We start from the raw sequence: 21,440 nt of genomic DNA, 5'->3' as shown, positions 1-21,440 counted from the left end.
CAGGTATCGGGTATCCCCAGACGCAGGAACTCATCACACGGCTCATCTGCAATAGCCGCCCAACTGGCACTAAAGAACGCGTTCCTCACATCCAATGCTACTACTGCAAACTAGCGAAACCCTATCCTCTTACGCTAGAGCGGTATCTCGACGGTCCATGTAACCGATAAGATGGCGTTTTGCTCTTCCTCAGTTCATGCTCGCTACTTTATTATCGACCTTTGCACCTGCTTTACATGGATTCGCATTGGCATTCTGATAGAGACCCTCAAAACAAATATCTTTACTTGTCCTTAGTCTGAAGTATGAAGTATGATGTCTCCCAGCATCGAGGGCTTGGCCTTCCCTTAGTCGCACCTTCCTAAGCTCGCTTCCTGCTGTTATGTTAGTCGATACTGTCGCGAAACGCCCGGTGGTCGCAATGAGAGTAGGCATAATCTCCACTTTGAACTATTTATTAGGCCAGGACTACCAAAAGTAACGTCGACGATCGACTCAGCTCCGTTCCGGCTGAAAGTAGTTTTGGAACCAACATTAGCCAGATCGACATCGAGAATGGCTAGTGTCTATAGTAAGATCCTACCCCGGCTGCGCTGATTCGTTAAACGGCTTCCCCATCTCACAGCCCAGGCGATGCATTGAAGTCACCCGTTATTACTGCCTTCGCCCTGTCAGAGCGGCCTTCATACAGTCCAGCATCTGCGTGAACACGATCTTCGCGAAGGAGCATAGCAACTACAAAAGAACATTCCGTTGACCTTGGCGACCACGAAGCTCTCGTACAATGTAGACACCAATTGGGGCTGTTCATAAACCACGTAGACCAACATTTGGCTATCTCAGACCCCTCTCTCCCCTCTCGTAGACTGTTGTCCATACAAAAATTTTGAAATTAGTATGAAGCGTAGACTTTGGCCAGAACCACCACCCTCCTCCAAAATTTACGTGGCTTATGAATGGCCCCTTATTGGTTTGGGTCCATCAGTCATCCTGGAATTGTATTTTAGTTGACAGAGTCGTTGCTGCTGGTTTCATAGCTTGTTTTTATCTAGGAAAACTAATCCTAACAGTTATTCGAAGATTGCGAGAAGGAGCAAAATGTGTGCTATAACTACCTTGAAACCTTGTTGGCTACAAAGTAACTTTACTCCTACGTAGACCATAGAGCACCACCATCCTCGTCGGTTCCCCGAACGTGTAGGGATCGCAGATCCTCTTCAACCAAAGTCAACCGCGTGCAGTCAGCGCGTTCGCGGACGTCCACGAAGTCGCTGACCTCTACCTGATTCCCTGCTGAATATTGTTTTCGCTATTCTTTCTTCCGACATTCGCACTACTTCCAGCCCACTGAAGTCTGCCGTATTTTTTACGTTTCACAATATTCGCATCTTTGTACACTTGGCGCAACTGGTGATTCATGCGTATGCGCCCCACATTTTTTTTTCTTGTTTCCCACCGAGAATTGTCCGTAGCACTTTGCGGTAAAAAAATCCGAAAGCATTTCGGTCTATCTCATTTAACGTTCACGCCTCGTGAGCGTATAGGGCAACTGGAAGAATCAACTTCTTATATAGAGTGAATTTCGTTCGCGTTTGCATGTTACGGGTCCGAATCTGGTTACGCAATTCGTAAAAGGCCCTTTTCGCAGCTGCAATACGCCCTTTCACTTTTCACTTCACGGGTTACAAGTGTTCCAAGATAAACAAATTCTTCAACAAATTCAAACACATTCCCATCAATCACTACCTCAGCACTAACACCACTAGACCTGCCTCTGTCGCTATCAGCTATCATGCACTTCGTCTTGATATAGTTAATCATCAAGCCTATCCTCGCTGTCTCTCCCTTCAAAGGAGCATAATTTTCTTCCACTGCCCTACGATCGATGCCGGTGAGATCAATGTCGTCCGCAAAGCCGAGGAGCATATGCGACCGTGTGATGATAATGACATTCATCTCCACGCCAGACCTCCATTGCTCTTTCGAGTGTAATATCCAATGTTGAACAGCAAATTTGGAAGAACATCATTCTGCTTCAATCCATCCAAGGTCACGAACGAGGTAGTGACTTTGTCTGCGATCCCAATACTTCCCGATTCTTTTTTTTTTTACACGGGGGATGCGTATCGTGCAAAAATAAGAGTTTGAAATTTATTTTGTATGGAAATTTTTTCTGCACGGTCGTGCAAAACAAATCCGTGCAAATTAAGAATCGGGTGTATTTGATTTTGATCCATCTAGCATTGTGCGTATCAGCCTAATTAGTTTCGCCGGAAAACCATGTTGGCTATCCAACCAGCTGGTAGGCAATTCTTCATGCTCCCAAATATTTACAATAATCTAGTGGATTGATTGATGTAGCTGTTCGCTTCCGTTCTAAAGTTCGACCGGGATCTCGTCCTTCCTAGCAGCCTTGCTGTTTTTCAGCTATTTAAAAGCCTTCTTAATCTCATCTAGTGTGATTCCACTGCTTGACCGTCATCCATTGTAATACTTTTCCTGGGTGTCCCTTCACTGCTACCATCCAACAAATATTCGAAGTGCTCCTTCCACCTGGCTGCCACCATTGTTTTGTCTGTCATTAAATTTTCTTACCGGTCATTGCACATGGTGGTCACTGACATAGTCTTGTTGCATAAAACCTCCGCATATCGTTCCTATCCATACTTTTCTGCGCTTCAGCAATCTCATTCCCTTCGTGCTGCCGTTTTTTTCAGCTGCAGTGGATTCGTTTCTCTGCTGCTCTTGCCACCCTTTACCGCTACCTGTTGAGCCGGGTACCGGTCACTAGCATGCGACTTCTGGCGGTATTATTTCCGTTCCTCATTCGCAGACACTCCGCATTGAACCAACCATTACGTTGGCGTCGCTGAGCGGTACCTATCACCTCTTGCGATGTTATTGTCACTGGTTAATGGATAAACGATAAACTGTTGACATCTCCTGATCCGTTGGTTTCTCCTATCCTCTCGTCCAGCTTCTGATGGTACTATGCAGCAAACCCTTCGGCAGACAAGCGTTGGATCTTGAAACGCATCGTTCCATTGTTTCTTGAACTCGTGACGTTGGATAATCGAGCCCGGGTTTTTGCGACTACAAGATAATGATCTGAGTCAATGTTCGGGCCTCTGTAGGACCTCACATCTATGATGTGCTATAACCATTGGCGTAAATACGGGGGGTCTAGGGAGGGCTTAGACCCCCTAGAATCCGATTAGCCCCACCTAGAACATCTTCAAATTACACTGCGAAGCCTCCCTGGATATTCAATTGGCTCTTAAGCCAACGCCACCCCCCCCCCCCCCCCTTTTAAATTTCACGTAGTGACACCTAGTGACGCCAATAACCTAGTGGAAATCGAATTCAGTGCACGCCTACACAGGCGAGAAATGCATTCAAGTGACTTTATAACTCGGAGGAAAAGAAGCGCTCATCTCGCCCAACGTGGGTTCGATTCCTACAGGTGCGTTTATTTTCGTAATCTGGCCCTGGTCTAAATGTTATTCCTAAGACTTTATTTTCTAGCGTTGTCCTCAGCTAGTTCTAAATACAATATGTTTCTTCAACCGCTCTTTGTCGTACAAAGGCGACCATCGATACCAGACATTGTTGATGACAAGAATTGGGTGCAGATTAGTCAACCTCAAGTAGGGCAGTGGAGGTATTTTGGCCCACCTAGGGAGTTCTATGATATTTATCACATAATCTCTACTAAATCTTGGTAATTTTTTATTGGAACACGAAAAGTATTCAACTAGGTATTTTGGATGTCAGTTAAATATGCTGTTCAGTATCAAAAATAGAGAAAATGTTTTTACTTCCAATGAAACGCACGAAAAAGCACCAAAAACAAATAAGGTGCCAAATTCGTAGTCGGCTTCGAAGAGGTATTAAATTTTTTGCAACTTCTCATCGTAATAGGCCATTTTACCTCACGCAAATCTGCCAGGAAAAGGCCTACTTTCCCACACCAAATTAACAGTGCTGTAATGGTTCATTACAGCACTGATTTGCGTTGCGTAATGAACCATTACAGCACTGTTTTCAGTTTTGATCACTTGTTGATGCTTTCTGGACGAAGGTTCGAAAAATTGTGACAACTGTTCTGTATAACCTGCTATGATCAGATTTCCTTAATCATGGCTATGAACAGGGCCGAGTTTACAAATGTGGGGGCCCGGGGCCACAGTTTTGTGGAGGCCTTTTAGAGGATATTTTTTTTCATTGTAGAAAAATCCAGAAAATATGGGTAAATTCTTCCAAAAATAAGGGTTGTTATTGAAGAAATGATAATCTAGCTTAACAAGCGTAACCATAATTAAGGCATCTACTATTAACTAAGCATAACAGAGATCCAGATATGAAAATCTAGTCTGAAGACGATTGTAAAAGAAATTTTATCAAGTAAATAACGCTTTATCCGAGCGTGTTCATAGTATTAGATTCCATTGATCAAGTAGAAATTCATGGGAAAGTCCTTTAAGAAATTTAAAAATAGATTTCTTAGAATTTTCGATTAATTTCAGATAAAATTTATAGCGCTATCTTTGGGGCCAACCTTCAAACAGAATTTCTGGCGGAATCATTGATGACATCCATAGAGTTGCTGACCGATTACCAGGTTTCTTTTTTTTGTGGAACTTAAGCATAAACATTCCTAACGCGAGTTCGAGAGGAGTTTCTGGTGAACGTGCAGAATAATTGTTAAGAACTCCTAGTGAAACTTCAAGAAACAAAAAATCCATAGTGGTATTTTAGCGGAAATTCTACTAAAAGCTGTTGAAAAAAAATCATCGGAAATCCATAATGAGTTCCTGATGGAATTTCAGTTTTACTTTGAATAGAAATATAAGTAAAATTTCATAATAATCTTCGGCGGACGAATTTATAGCCAACTAGCTGTCCCGGCAAACTTTGCCTTGCCGTCTTGTGGTGGTTTGACAACTGTTGAGCTCAAAATAGCACCGCACTCTAGATTGGTTTGATTTCGATCATGTTGATTTTCTTCCCAGCTCACGAAAATCAGTATTTTATCAATTTTCATACTTTTCTAGTTTATTTTCATAACTTTTTATACATATAAACACAGCCACCATGAATACGAATCAAACCATGCAAGAGTCATCCCGATCGGTTCAGCCGTTCATGAGTTTTGTTGCCTCAAAGGGACTTCAAACTCATTTTTATATATATAGATTTAAACAAACATTGTTTGGAAAACTTTAAATATTTCAGGATATTTCAATAATTTCTCCACAAATATCTACTGCAATTTTCATATGGATTTGTTAAGAGTTCGCCTTAAATTACACATTCAAGCCAGGAAGAAAAATTCGTCATGGATTTAATCATATTGAAGAAAATCGGATCTGATCTCTGCCTAAATCCGACCTAAAATTTTGCTTGTTCCTTCAAAGAAATATTTAAACAATTCTGGAGTTCGATTTGAATAATTTATAAGTTTGGTAAGCGAAATCAAACTCTACAATGAAAACTTTTTTTTATTCTGATGGGAACACTTGCAAATCTTAAGGCTCAATTGAGGATGGTAAAGGCTCCAGAACTAAAAAGCACTTTTCCCAAAATGATTCACAAATCGAAGAAAATAAGAATATCCGATTGATTATATAGTCAATTATGACAATCGGACACGCTGGTTTTGTTCGCTTTTTCGTCATTCTGGTGAAAAGTGCTTTTTCAGTTTTTTTTTAATAACACCAATAATTTTCGACAGAAATAAACACGAATTTTCAGCAGAAACTTTTTGACGTTTAGCGTTTAAGATTTCATTTAGAAATCAGGTGAAGATTTTCTCATATATTTTCGTTAAAATTACTTGTGTAATTCACAAGAGTCATCAATTCAAACCATAAAAATCTTAACTACTTTCTGGAAAAGTTTGAAATTTCATTAAAAGGCAGACATCTGCTTCTTTCTAATTTGAAGCACAATATTTCACTCACACCTTGAGAGTAGAAGTACTTGTGATAAAAATTAAATCAAGATGTTTCTAGCACTACTTTTTTTCGGTTCCCATTTGAAGTAACATTTTGTGGGGGCCCCTGAAATGTGGAGGCCCGGGGCCATGGCCCCCCTGCCCCCCCCCCCCCCTTAAATCCGGCCCTGGCTATGAACATCAGTTTGAAACAGTTATGTTAAAAACTATCCTCAAGTGGTAATTTATGAAGCTGCAAAAAACGTTGTACGCAACTCGGCACTGAAATAAATTTTGTTGTAGTTTCTACCGAAACCATGGTAAAATTAAGAACTGCACCAACAATTTTCAACCAAATGCAAAATTCTGTTAATTGTACTGAAACATTGTCAATATTACCCCTGATATTACCATGCGTGCGGTACCGTTGACTGAAAACATTCTTGATGCTACTATTTTAGCATTGTCATTTCGACCATGTCGACTTGAACGTTGCGCGTCTTGGATAAACATGGTCAAAAATACAACGTGAAAATAGTAGCATCAAGAATGTTTTCAGTCAACGGTACCGCACGCATGGTAATATTGACAATGTTTCAGTACAATTAACAGAATTTTGCATTCGGTTGAAAATTGTTGGTACAGTTCTTAATTTTACCATGGTTTCGGTAGAAACTACAACAAAATTTATTTCAGTGGGTGCAGAACCCGATTTTTACAGCACTCGTAATTATCAAACTCGGCAAGCCTCGTTGGATAAATGTACGACTCGTGCTGTAAAAATCTTCATTCTGCAACTTGTTGCGTAAACTACTATTACAAATAAATATTTATTTGATGTGAATGTTGTTAGGGCCTTGTAAGAACTCAAAATAAACTGTTTTTAACCTCAGTGGTGCGATAATATTTACTAAAATGGTGGTTTGAGGTGAAACGGGACGCCGTGTTATTTTTCCTATCTTGCCTCTCTTTCTAACAATTTGCCTCGCGATTTTGAAGATGGTAATCTCGAGTTCTATCGTACTGAAGATGCTGAAAAACAATCAGCATATGCACTGCAAGTGAGCATACACAATGATAGATTTTTGTTGCAAAATATGAAGTAGAATCTGAGATTACCATCTTAGTAGCAACAGAGCAATGGCGGATATTTCCCCGACCGTCCCGTTCGTCCTTGAGGTAGGGCCAAAATATGTTTAACAAAATCAGATGTGGACATATTTTGGACCTCCTGTCAGATCCATCTCTTCAGTTCCTTCTTAAGGGATAAAATATTCATGCCAATGTAATGTACTCTAAAAACATATAAATAGAATAAGTTGGGACCTCCCGTGATCTGGGTTGTTATACGTTTATTTTACAATGAAATTGTTGTGGGTTCGATTTGTTCTAACAACTTCTCGCCATGTTAAAATTTCGATTCGATTTGTGTCCTAACAACTTTTCGACAAGTTGAAATTTTCAGGTGTTCAGTCATCCAGTTTAGAAAAGTTGTCCTTCTCGGCAACTAGTTGATGACTGAGACAATGTGTTATCTTATGTATGTTTGACAAATTACTTTATATTTGATGGCCTTTCCACTCATTTCAATATGTGTGGAACGCCTTTATATTTAGCAAAATCACTAGACTTTCATACTTCCTATGAAGCGTTACGTAATTTATGCATGGTGACTTACATCATGCAATCTATATATATAAAAATGCAGTGGCATACGTGGGACCGCGCATAACTTGCGAACGGATGGTCCGATTTGGGTCATCTAAGTTTTGTTCTGTTAGTTTTCATCCAAGGAAGGTTTATGAGGCCTAATGGGGAACCGTTTCTATTAGCCGTCTATTACAATCCCCCTGAGACTGATTGCTTAGATATTTTGAAAGATCATCTCGAGGAGTTCACAATTAAATACAACCACACTTTTTTTATCGGTGACTTTAATACGGACCTCTTGAAAACTACTTCGAAGTCAACAAGGTTTAAAGATACATTATCTGCGATGTCTTATTCTTGTGTTAATAATGAGCCAACCTACTTTCACACGAATGGCTGTTCATTGCTGGATCTTCTAATAACTGACTCACCTGATTTGATTTTTAATTTAAATCAAGTTTCTATGCCATTTGCCTCAATGCACGATTTGATCTTTGCGTCTTTAAACATTATGAAAGGTAAACCTAAAGCAGTTGCGTATAGAGATTACAAAAATTTTGATGCAAATCGTTTGAAGGATGCATTTCTAAATATGGACTGGAATGGCATGTTGAGTATATCTGATCCTGACATGTTCCTCGAAATTTTTAACAGTCGTTTGAAGTTCTTACATGATACATTTATACCTATTCGAAATAGTAAGCCTAAAGATAATCCTTGGTACAACCATGAAATTGAAGTAGCGACTTTTGACCGTGATATAGCATATTCGAATTGGAAGCGTAGCCGAAGTGAATCAGATTCCGCTCATTTTAAACGTCTTAGAAATAGGGTAAATTTGTTAATTAGAGATGCCAAGCAACATTATGATTGTGAAAGATTTAACGTGAATTTGCCTAGTAAAAAATTGTGGAGTAACATTAAAAAGTTAGGAGTTACTAAATCTCGGTCCTCAGACTGTAGTTCTAACTTCAGCGTTGATGAAATAAACAGCTATTTTGCTGATAATTTCACCGTCGATAACACTTCTAGTTCTCCTACTTTGGGAAGAACTAATGGCTTTAACTTTCGTTCAATTGAAGATTATGAAATAGTAAATGCAGTTCACGAAATCAAATCCAACGCCATGGGTTTGGATGATGTTTCGATTGTATTCATTAAAATTATGTTGCCACTTATTTTACCGTACGTCAAACATTTGTTTAATATTATTATTTCTAACTCCAAGTTCCCGCAAGCATGGAAGGTAGTTAAAATAATACCAATTCAGAAAAATTTAGGTAAAGATGAAATTAGTAATCTTCGTCCTATAAGCATTTTATGTGCGCTCTCTAAAGTTTTAGAGAAGCTTCTAAAAACCCAAATTTCAGCTTTCGTTTCTGATATGAATTTCTTGCATCCTTTTCAATCTGGTTTTCGCAAACACCATGGAACAAATACAGCTCTTTTGAAAGTGCACGATGATATTGCTGGTGTTATTGACAAGAAAGGAGTTGCTATTCTACTGCTGATTGATTTTGCGAAAGCCTTCGATCGTGTGTCACATAAGAAGCTATTAATGAAATTGAATGATTTTTATCAATTTTCTTCTAGTGCTAATCAATTGATACATTCTTATTTAACAAATCGTTCACAAGCAGTTTATTGTAACGGTAAACTATCGAGTTTCAAACGCATTGAGTCTGGTGTTCCTCAGGGATCAGTGTTAGGTCCATTATTATTTTCATTCATAAATGATCTGCCATTATCTTTAAGATATTGCTCCATACACCTGTTCGCTGACGACTTTCAAATTTACTTGTGTGAAGCACATGATTTTCACGGTATGGCCGATAAAATCAATCGTGATCTCCATAGTATTCTTTTGTGGTCACGTGCTAATTTGTTGCCAATTAATCCAACTAAAACGAAGGCCTTATTGATATGCAGAAATAGAAACCCAATATCTTATCCTGATATATACATGGACGGAGAAGTAATTGAATTTGTTAATCAAGCCAACAACTTAGGGATAATTTTTACATCAAACTTAAATTGGGACGTCCATATCAATGCTCAATGCGGTAAGATTTACGGCTCTTTGAAAAGATTAAATTTAACAACAAGACATTTTAGTACTCAAGCCAAATTAAAACTGCTTAAAACATTAATTCTTCCACATTTCATATATGGCGATTTTATATTCTCAAATGCCTTGGTTTCATCGGTTGATAAGTTAAGACTAGCTCTTAATGCTTGTGTTAGGTACGTTTATAAATTAATTAGGTTTTCTAGAGTTTCTCATCGGCACAAGGATCTGATTGGCTGTAACTTTTCGAATTTTTATAAGTTCAATGTATGTGTCACCCTATTTAAAATAATGTTAACCAAAAAGCCTGATTATTTGTTTAGGAAGCTAAATCCAATGCGAAGTGACAGAAATCGCAATTATCTTATTCCGCAACATCAATCGGTTTACTACAGCCAATCGCTATTTGCACGAGGCGTTGTATATTGGAACCAGTTACCACTTAGTATAAAAACCAATAATTCTATATATGGCTTCAAAAGGGACCTAAAGCAGCATTTGGCAGAGTAGGTTGGATAAATGGTAGGAAACATTTAAAATATTTAGACATTTAAGAACATGGTTTGATATCTTCAAAATACCTGGTATGACGATAAAAAAGGCTTTTAGCCTTATGTTATACGATTATAGACAATAAATAAATAAATAAATAAAACATGGGAAACTTGAGAGTTTTTGTAAATCGGGTTTTCATACATTTTGAACGGGGACTTGGGCGCTTGGCTAGGGACTTGAAACGTCAAAAAACGTAGTAGGCTAGACAAAGTTTGCCGGGGACAGCTAGTAGTTAATAAATACACGTTTTGCGTAACATTTTTTTTATGAAACATCATACTACAATGCGTAAAAACTTACAATTGCAACAAAATTTCATCTTCTTTTACCGTTACGTAATTTTTAAACGTTCCCTGCCTCAAAAAATGAATAGAAAATATCTAAACTTCACGTAGTTTTAACCATGTTTAAGTTTTTGCTGAGGTGGCTTTCATTTCATCAATCAATTGAAGTTTAATTTGGTGGACCAACATATGTGCACTTGGTGGTCCAAAATAGAAGCCCGAGATCCTTCAGGAGTTTTGATATTTCTTGTATTTACTACAACAATTTTGAGTTCTGTTTGGCATTTTTCGATAGAAAACATGTTGCTCTACGTAATGCCTACTGAAATTATTCATATTTTGAAGTGGAAACCTTCTTTTTTCGCTGAATTGTTCATCCACTTCCTAAAGGGGTCCAAAATACCTCCCTTACCCTAGCAGTTGCATTCGATGTTATTACCACGAAAAGTATCGTTGTCAATAATGTCGGAAAAGTGCTGGGAATATAGCTTAAGGGGATATAGGAAGTGATATGGTTTAATTAAAACTACGTTGTTTGCTACAACTACGTGTTGGTTCAAATACATGTTTCTCAATAAATGGTCACAATATAATGATTTCTAACATTCTTGTCTTGCTGCTCTCAATAGAGCGTGTTATTCGTACTTGCTAGGGTGCTAAAAGAGCAGCACTTACTAGATAAGTGGCACAAAGACGATACAATATTAGGGAATTGCTAGATTAAACGTCCTACTTTCAGTTGCTATTTTGTCCTATTCTGTTAGCCGGGCGATCGTTGTCACGCGAGGATTCGATTAATTGACTACCAATTTCCCTGAAATACTGTTTACGGTTTGTTTCCTCGTGTGTTAACTTGCTGACTGCTGTAATCCTTTCTTTAATTTTGTATTTTCAATGTTATTTTAGGCACTTTCTACAATATTTTTCATCAGTGTTGTACTTGACATGTTTTTAATGTGATAAAAGAAAATGGTCCTGACTGAAGCGATACAATACGAAATATTTTTTTAACCTAATCACATTTTTACATAACGATAATTGATAAATGGCCAACTGAATTTCTCCGATTTTATACTACAGTAACACTGGAATATTAATATAATATCGTGTGTTTACCAACTCAGCATGTAAGAATCAAGGTAATGAATAAAAACGAAATTCCAATGGTACTTCTGGATTGCACTGCACCTGGCTCTTGATGAAGCTATGCTACTCAGCTAAGGCGGCCGTAACCTAAACCTGTCTGTCCCATGAGTGCGTTGCAATTAACGTTGCAGAAAACGCCTATTGGTCATATGTTATAACTTAAAATTTAAGGAAATCAACTCCTCCGAAACGTACTTAAAAGTGGCGGACCCGTCTCGTATCTCGCATATCTCTTGACTAAATCACACAGAAGAATTGTCCTTTTGATCTGTTCACATTTGACAATCGTGTTGAAACAGACACACTTGACAACGTGCATGCACAAGTGGTGTAATATTGGTGTTATTGCTTTTCAATCGTTGAACAACGACAAAACTCAATCGCACTCGGCGCAATGTAAGGGTTCTTTACAAAAAGGTGTAACAACAACAACAACGGGGGGTCCAATATCGGTTTGCTAGGTTTTCGGGTCGTCCGGAATCGTCCGATCGTTGGCCGAAGCTCAGTGGCCTCCGAACTCGCGCAGCTCGCGGTTTCCCAGCTCCAGTGGGGGCCGGTAGTTGTTGACCACCTTGCCGTACTCGAACGTCTTGTGCAGCGAATCGTCACAGGGACAGTCCTCGCGGGCGTCGTAGCAACGCATCTCACGGAACAGCTCCAGCTGCCCTTGGCTCACCTCGATGGGTTCCTTGAACAGAATCCAGGTGACCGACTCCGAGCACGGCGGAGTGGTCAACGAACCGTGGTAGGTCCAGTAGGCCTTGGACTCCGGCAGGAGATTGGCCGGATCCATTGGCTTGTTGATGGTAACCTGGGGGGGAGAGAAGCGGATAGAAATACTATTAAATACTGTGTTAAAGTAGAGAGGATTTGTATTTATGACCTTTGGGTACACTAAGAAGGTATAATCTGCGACCTGCATCGTAACGTAGTGCTGAAAGCCACAGCTAAGAACTTTAAAATCATATCAGGCCAAACATGTCTAAAGGTCCTATCTGCAAAAGAGAGGCTCTCTTTGGTTTCCCTCTCTTTCGTTAATATCTCAGCTGTTTCATTTGTATTATGATTGTCTCCTTGCATTGAACGATGGTCAAAACAATCGTCTTTTGATTTGTACTGCAAAAATAGTTGAAAAGTGTACCATTACCTTGCAATAATTCAAAGAGAAAGTCAATAAAAAGAGCTTCTCAAATGCAGATAGGACCTATTGAAATGTTTGGCCTGATATGAAGAGGTTGAAACTTTGCGAGTGCCAAGATTTGGGACACAGTCTTCTGTGTCTTCACGTTGCTAAAATTTGAATGATCGAATTGCGGTGACAACCATAAGTAACATTTTTGGGATTGTTCAAAACACAAAACAATTGCTGAATCACGTGCCCGGCAGATAAACCGAAACTTTAATCGTAATTGGATAATCGCAAATAAATAGTTGCATTTTAAAATGTTTTCATGTAGTTAGAAGAAAATAAGGACCTCTCACTTTACCCCACATCCCCCTAAATCCCCACAATCCCAGTATTAGTCACTTGAGGTGTGACAGATTAGCATTCGAATCGTAATTTATTTCACACAACAATTGTCTGCAGGACGGAGCCGTTGCACTCAGTCCCATTGCAAGTCCGTCCAGCGTGCAAGCACTCTGAATAATTTGCATTCACTGGATGATGTAAATTTTCTCCCGTTGGCATTTGAGGAATTAATTGCCTACCACGGGACAGCTTCAAGGGTTTACCCCACTTTGGAAGAATGCCTAGCGCGTGAAAAAGATAGATTTCTGCTTTTGATCAGATTCTTTTTCGGAAAGATTATTGGGTATTCAATTGGCTCCAATAAGGAGATAATCGCACCCTTACGGAGGGCGGGAAGGAACTGGAAATGGGTGCTTCATTTGCGTAATATACAGACCATATAGCCATTCGGGTGCCTCTTCCATTTCTATGATTACTTTAGATGACAAGCACAAGCCGGGCGTTTATTTGCTTCCAAGTCGTTACCATTTTTATGGCGGGGAAATGCTTTAGTAATTGACACTGACGGCACAGGTAATGGAGAAGCGTGATGCACCTTACAAGTGGCGCGTGTTGCGCTTCTACGGACTACGGTCCCTTCTTTTAATAGTTATCTATATCAAGTGGCGCAGTGACAGGTCATGGTGGCGTATCAAATTTGTTTATTTTATGTCCGACTAGCTCTCGAATATCTATTCTAGGCAGAGACACATCATCTTAAAAGACAATACACACCGTCTTCAGCCAGAGGCTGCACAGACTGAACACATTACTTACACTAGACAATGGACAACACAGAACACCCAGTGGCCCAGTGATGAATTTTTCGTTTGACGAAAAGTTTCCACCGACTGGAGCGGGAATCGAACCCACACTCCCTGGCTTATGATACGCCTAGACGACTGCCGCCGCTAACCGCACGGCCACGAAGCCCACGAATGCCATTTTTTCATTCGTATGTTGTGTGATAGACAGGACTACAAAATGTAATGTCAATAATCGATTCCGCACCGTTCCGACTAAAGGTACTTTTGGTACCGACATCAGCCAGACCGACATCTAGTATAACTAGTGTCTATAGCAGGATCTGACCCCGCTGGTTCGTGAAACGGCTTTTTTATTACACGGTCCTGGCATTAAAGCCGCCCGATATTACCACCGGCCTTCGCCCTGTCAGAACGGTCGTCATGCAGTCCACCGTCTGCGTGACCTGTTCGATCGTCCACCGCGGAGGCGCATAACAGCTGCAAAAGAAGACCCCATTTACTTTGGCAATCACGAAATCCTCAGAAGTAGTTGACAGCAACTCCTGGATCGGGGATATTTACCAATCGTCCAAATCACCGCCATGGACCCATCCGCGAACCAAATGCCGTTGCCGGTGGGTACTCGGTATTAGTCCGCTATGATGGCGATATCCGTCCTCCACTCAGAAACCGCCTGACAAAGCAGATGCTGAACTGCGTCATAGTGGTTCAGGTTCAGCTGCGTTACCAGCACTGTGATTTGTTCACTGCGGCTTTCTTGAAGGCCGGGCACGTACCTTGAACCACCTGTTGGGTGCCTGTTGTTCACGGATTTTCCGGTACAAATCAGATAAATGGGTGGACTCGTGCAGCCTTGTGCCTAATGGCCCTCGATGACGCATCTCATACACAGTGTGCTCGTGGAAGGTCAGATTACATACGAACCGCCACAGGTATCTGAACCAAGGCTACCTGTGTCCTTGTCGCCCCCTCCCGTAGCCGAATGGCTGCGGTGACCACCGCACCTCCCACTGTTGCCGCACTGTTGCCTGTTGTTGATGAGCCCTTCCGCTTAGGTGACCTCGTCTCCAGGGTATTCACCTCCAGAGTCGCCTCTGTTGTAAGAGCTTTCACCTCTACCCCTTCGCCAAGGTCCTCTACCGCCAAACTTTTGTAGGCGGCGCCCTTGTGTTCCTTGTCGCGCTTGAGCTCTTGGATCATTTCACCCGTACGAGTACGTATAATACTGCGCACGTCGGCTCCCAGATCAACGAGCTTGGCGTCACTTCGCATCGCCTTCAAGACGTCCGAGTACTTAGTGTTGGAAGTTAGGTAGCGTTGAACGCTCGGGTAGCGTCGAACCTTCAGGTACGTGAATGGCTGCAGTATTGTTGGTAGGTACAATTGTTGGAGAGATGGCAGAGGTATGAAGTTTAGAAGAAAAATGTTGAATTGTATATACCTGAATGGAATAAAGAGTGTTTTTTTTTTTTTTTTTTTTCCTTCTAAACCATAGGGGGATAAATCTGCTCATCAGACACCCTAACAGGAAGGTTAGGGTAGTGTGGGGATGAGGCCGTCTTCTACAATGCCGGTAGAAGCCAGGACTACTCTCTCCTCGACCCACTAAAACACATTCCTATGGTCGCCAAACCCTACGTCTCTCCGGAACCACCAAGAAGGTATTGCTTCAGAGAGGGGCTAGTGCATATCGCACCCTCAAGGTTAGCTGCCGTAGCCTAGCAGCAACGAACATCGATGACTCGCACTGGAGAGTCCATCACGATAGCATGCTGGCGCTTAGCCAGTTTCCCGAGTGGTCCTCGCCACTCCCTTTGTCCACGGAAGGCGGGCAGGGTCAACCCCGCCCGCGCCCTACTGCTGAGCGGACATCAAGAACTGATGCCCACATGCAACCCGATCTGACCTGCTGAAGGCAAGGGTATCACTACCCTTCAGGCCTTATCAGCTGCATCCGTAGGTTGCAGACAGCAGGGTCTCACCTACCCCGACCCTTGCCGGGGACCCCTTTCCAACCGCGGGCTCAGATCCAACCCAGTAGACCGACGCCACGACAGCACCGCTACCGGGACTTCCTCTCCGCGGCCACTTAATCGCTGTAAGGGTCGATCTCGACCGCAGGGCACCGGTATGACCTACGAAGCCGACTTCGAACCCCTGGACCACCTCTTGTACTGCATCTGGACTAGCCATTCTCCGAGTCCACGCGCCACCTCCTTTGTAGCTCCCAGACGATATGGGTGATAGCCGTTGAAACGGCATTCCAGCTAATCTCGTCCCTACACATTCTCTGGACCAAGTTGTCCGGAGTTGTGTCCTCCCCGCATGTGGCAAGCATGCGGTCACGCATTGTGCGAAAACGCGGGCACACGAACAAAACGTGTTCCGCCGTTTCCTCTAAACCATTGCACACTGGGCATTCGGGAGAATCCGCATGCCCGAAACGGTGTAGATACTGTCGGAAGCAACCATGGCCTGTAAGGACCTGTGTCAGGTGGAATGAAACTTCCCCATGGCGCCTATTAATCCAACTATCTACCCTCGGTATCAACCTATGGGTCCACCTTCCTTTGGTGGAACTGTCCCACGCGCGCTGCCATTTGACCATAGAGGCCATCCTGACAGTCTTGCGTATGCCTCTTGTGCCGCGCATTTCGAAGCACTCCATATCCTCACTGATAAGAATGCTGATGGGCACCATACCAGTAATGACACAGAGAGCGTCGTGTGACACGGTACGGTACGCGCTTGCAACCCTCAGACACATAAGCCTGTAAGTACTTTCCAGCTTCCGTCGGTAGCATTCAGTACTTAGCGCGGTACCCCACGCCGGGCCGCCATACCTAAGTATGGACGTAGCAACACTAGCCAGAAGCTTGCGCTTACTGGCGTACACCGCTGAGCTATTGGACATCATCCGGGACAGTGCCGCAATAGCTGTGGAGGCTCTTTTACAGGCATAATCGACGTGGCTACCGAAGGTAAGCTTATCGTCGATCATCACGCCCAAGTGCTTGACAGAGCGCTTCGACAGGATAGTGCACTCTCCTACACTGATCTCCGTCTGCTGCGCCGACTGCATGTTGTTCACAACCGTCACCTCTGTCTTGTGGTGAGCCAGCTCCAGTTTTCTGGACCGCATCCACGCCTCCACAACCTTGATCGAGTGGTCGGTAGTCAACTTCACCTCCTCGATCGTTTCACCGTAGACTTCGAGCGTAATATCGTCGGCAAATCCGACAATCACCACTCCCACTGGGTACTCTAACCTCAACACCTCGTCGTACATGACATTCCATAACACCGGACCCAGGATGGAACCTTGCGGGACTCCTGAGGTTATGTGAAAGCACTTCCGACCCACTTCCGTGTCGTATACTAGTACGCGATTCTGGAAGTAGCTTCCGAAAATCTTGTACAAGTACTCCGGTATCCCCAGACGCAAGAGCGCATCAGCAATAGCAGCCCAACTGGCGCTATTAAATGCATTCCTTACATCCAGAGTCACTACCCCGCAAAAGCGAATTCCCCTCCTCTTAGGCTCGAGTGCTTTCTCGGCGGTTTTTGTAACCGACAAGATAGCGTCTACGGTGGACCTCCCCTTCCGGAAGCCATACTGGTTGCTCGAGAGACCATTTACGCCCTCAGTGAACTTCAACATTCGATTGAGGATGATCTTTTCGAGCACCTTCCCCGCCGTGTCAATCAAGCATATTGGTCTATATGCCGACGGGTCTCCGGGTGGTTTCCCCGCCTTTGGCAATAGTACCAGGCTCTGCCTCTTCCAAGCTTCTGGGAAAACTCCCTCGTCCAGGCATTTCTGCATAGCAGACCTGAACATCTCGGGAGCTTCTGCAATAGCTACTTTTAAGGCCAGGTTCGGAACTCCGTCCGGACCTGGGGCCTTACCTACGCTAAGGGACTTAGCTATCCCCGCAAGTTCCACATCGGTGACCCTTTCCTCATCGCCAGCCCCAGTCCCCGGCTGTCCTACGAAAGGAGGCCAAGGACTAGGATCATGACGCGGAAAAAGTCCTCCAATGATCCCCTCCAACATCTCTGGAGATTGCTCTGTAGGAGCCATCACACCTCTCGTCTTGGCCATAACGATCCTGTAGGCATCACCCCACGGGGTCGTATTGGCACTCTGACAGAGACCCTCAAAGCAGGCCTTCTTGCTTGCTCTTATCTCGGTCTTGAGCGCGGCTTTTGCAGCGGCGAACACCACCCGCCGTTCGTTTCGCTCTTCCTCTGATCGTGCTCGCTGCATCCGCCGCCTAGCCCGTAGGCAGGCGCGGCGCAGGTCCGCAATCGCGTCGGTCCACCAGTAAGCCGGTGGCCTCCCATTTCTAGGGTGGACTCTCCTAGGCATGGTCGCATCACACGCACGTGAGAGCACCGCTACCAGCTCGTCGCCGTCTAAACCGAGTAAGTTTCGCTCGCGGCGGAGCGCTTCCCTAAATACCTCTTCGTCGAAGTATGATGTCTTCCACCTACGAGGGCTTGGCCTTGGCCTAGCCGCCTCTTCTTCTATCCGCTGTCTGCTGTTGTTGTAGTCGATACTGTAGCGAACCGCCAGGTGGTCGCTGTGAGTGTAGCCATCATCTACTCTCCAGTTCGAACTACTTGTTAGGCCAGGACTACAAAAGGTCACGTCAATAATTGACTCCGCTCCATTTCGACTATAGGTACTCTTGGTACCGACGTTAGCCAAGTCGACATCTAAGATGGCCAGTGTTTCTAGCAGGATCTGACCCCGCTGGTTCGTGAAACGGCTTCCCCATTCCACAGCCCAGGCATTAAAGTCACCCGCTATTACCACCGGCCTTCGCCCTGTTAGCACGGTCGTTAAGCGGTCCAGCATTTGCGTGAACCGCTCGATCGGCCACCGCGGAGGCGCATAACAGCTACAGAAGAAGACCCCGTTTACTTTGGCGACCACGAAGCCCTCATAGGTAGTAGACACCAACTCCTGCACGGGGTATTTACCCGTCGTCCATATCGCCGCCATTTTCCTGGTCCCATCCGAGGCCCAGTTGCCGTTGCCGGCGGGTACTCGGTATGGATCCGAAATGATGGCGATATCCGTCTCCCACTCAGAAACCGCCTGACAAAGCAGTTGCTGAGCCGCATCACAGTGGTTCAGGTTCAGCTGCGTTACCTGCACTGTGATTTGTTGCTCACTGCGGCTTTCTTAAAGGCCGGGCACCCTGGACCACCCATCGCATGTCTGTTTTTCGAGGTTTTCCCGGTACAGATCATGCAGATGGGCGGACTCGTGCAGCTTTGGGCCTTATGACCTTCAGCGCCGCATCGCCTACACAGTTTGCGCCTGTCGGGGCCTTTGCAGTCCCACGACTTGTGTCCTGGTTCCAGACACCTGAAGCAAACCTCAGGTGGCTCGTGGAATGTCAGGTGACAAACACACCAGCCCACCTTAATACTCCCTACTTTAACGGATTTTTTAACATCCGCCACAGGTAGCTGAACCAGAGCTATCTGTGTCCCTGCTGGCCCCTTCCGCAGCCTGACGGCTGTGGCGGCCACCTGAACATCGCACTGTTGCCGCAGTGCCGTGACGAGCTCTTCCGCTTCGGTGATCTCGTCTAGGTCTTTGACCTTCAGAGTCGCCTCATGCGTAAGAGCCCTCACCTCCACTCCATCACCAAGGACCTCTTCTGCCAGCCTCTTGTAGGCGGCGCCCTTGTGATCCTTCTGGCGCTTAAGCTCCAGGATCATTTCGCCCGTACGAGTACGTCTGATACTGCGTACATCGGCTCCAAGACCCTCGAGCTTGGCGTCGCACCTCATCGCCTTCAAGACGTCCGAGTATTTCGACTGTTCGGTCTTGATGACGATTGCGTCACCTTTTTCGCGCCTGGCACCTGCCTTCCTACGCCTTGGCTTGGCGACCTGCGCTTCTACCTGCGGAATCACCTTCTTCTTCTTCTTCCGCTCTACCTTTGTCCAAGGAGGGTCTTCTCCTTGGACCGCCCTGCTCTGTGGCTGCTGAGGGCCCACCATTGGTCGCAACCCCTTATTCCCTTCATTCCGGGACGGGCCAGCCTTTTCAGGCCCACCCTTCCCAGCTTTCCGGGAACCCTGGCTGGGGTCCGACTTTCCAGCGTTACCACCGGCTTTCGGGGTTATTATACGCCTGGCCTTGCGGGCGCCGCCAGACAGCTCCTCACCTGACGGCTGCCTCGCCCGCTTCTGCGAATGCTTGTCACGTTTGTCACGAGCATTCGCTTCCACACTCCTCGGACTACCTGCGAAGGAGAAGGCCTCTGTTTGTGTAAACTTCGACACATTCTCCTTTGCTGGTTCCGCAGCTGTAGCAGCCAGCAACGCCACCGCGTGCTCCTGCTTGGCCTCATCGACAGACACTCTAAGTCTAAGCAAGGCCGTTTTCAGGTCCTTGCTTATATTCGACTTAGTTGTCGCAAAGTCGATGATTTTGCCAAGCTGGTGCTCAGCAACCTCTAATGCGGGCCGTCCTTTACCAACTTCTTGGCTTATGGAATAAAGAGTGTGGCGGTTGCAGATTGAGATATCAGTCGGCAGCCGTCTAGTTTGATGGAAGATGTCTAGCGTTTTATTTTCATTGTAATTTAGAAACAGGCATCGATGGAGCTAGCCTCGCTATGGCCTGGATGGTCATGGTGGACTAGCTCCAACAGGTTATGGGCCCAGGAGCGTGTTCCACAGTACGTATCGACCGGGAGAAGGATCGGCCGCATAAGTCGCGGAGTCGCAGCACGGGATCCTTGGGCGGATGGATTGGCTGCAACGGAGGACAGGATCCATGGGAATGTTGGCGATACGGGTCAACTGGATGACTGCTGGCTGGTCACCGGACGGAGCTCGAGGATTGTTGAGTTGGATCGACTGCCGACATTCGGGGTTAGTATTCTCCTAACCTTGCGGGCACCGTGAGACAGCTCCTCAGTGCTTATCACAAACAGTCGCATCCGCCACACGTTTTAGACTTCCTGCGTCAATCGCGGACAGCCCTACTCGATTTTGGTTGATGGCCCGCATCAACCACGATCCGTCTAATATATTCACCGGCAGGCTAGCCGGGGAATGAATTGGAGCTCCCACGCTGGAGCTGCGTGCGCATCATCCCGCTTCTGACTCCTCGCTTCACCTTAACGGAGACCTCGCCAACCCACTTCTTGCGAAGGGGTTAGCTTCACCACTACCTCCTAATTGATTTGCTTGTTTTTATTAGATTTCATAGTTAATGCCACGAGTTGCACGGGAAATAAGGTCCACCACGCCACAGCCCTGCATTAACGCGGTAGTTTATGGACGGCTTCGTATGGGAGGGGATAAACGGCCTGCTAGTTGATTTGATGCTCTTATTTGCCCACTAACATAAAAGGGCATCGACTGAAGTGAGCGAACTGCAGAGGCATAAAATTTCTCAATTCAGCCTATAAGAGTTTGTCCGAAATTCAGGCTGAAGCCGATTGAGAAGTCATTCGTCGTTCGAATATTAGGTGGGTTTTTGTGAAAGCCA

The 21,440-nt window shown here is 44.5% G+C and overlaps 1 protein-coding gene across 1 annotated transcript in view; it reads right to left on the bottom strand.

Annotated features, from left to right (window-relative positions):
* Positions 1-11,023: 11,023 nt before the first annotated feature.
* The window catches only part of LOC109412353 (carbonic anhydrase), a 105,086-nt gene continuing 94,669 nt past the window's right edge, over positions 11,024-21,440 (bottom strand). The window contains exon 4 of the mRNA XM_062851333.1: positions 11,024-12,449. Coding sequence (XP_062707317.1) covers positions 12,141-12,449 — 309 coding nt within the window. The 3' untranslated portion in view covers positions 11,024-12,140. The remainder of the gene's footprint in view (positions 12,450-21,440) is intronic.

The sequence above is a fragment of the Aedes albopictus genome, chromosome 2, assembly GCF_035046485.1.
Source record: "Aedes albopictus strain Foshan chromosome 2, AalbF5, whole genome shotgun sequence".
NCBI lineage: Eukaryota > Metazoa > Arthropoda > Insecta > Diptera > Culicidae > Aedes > Aedes albopictus.
This window is presented reverse-complemented; position numbering and strand designations above follow the sequence as displayed.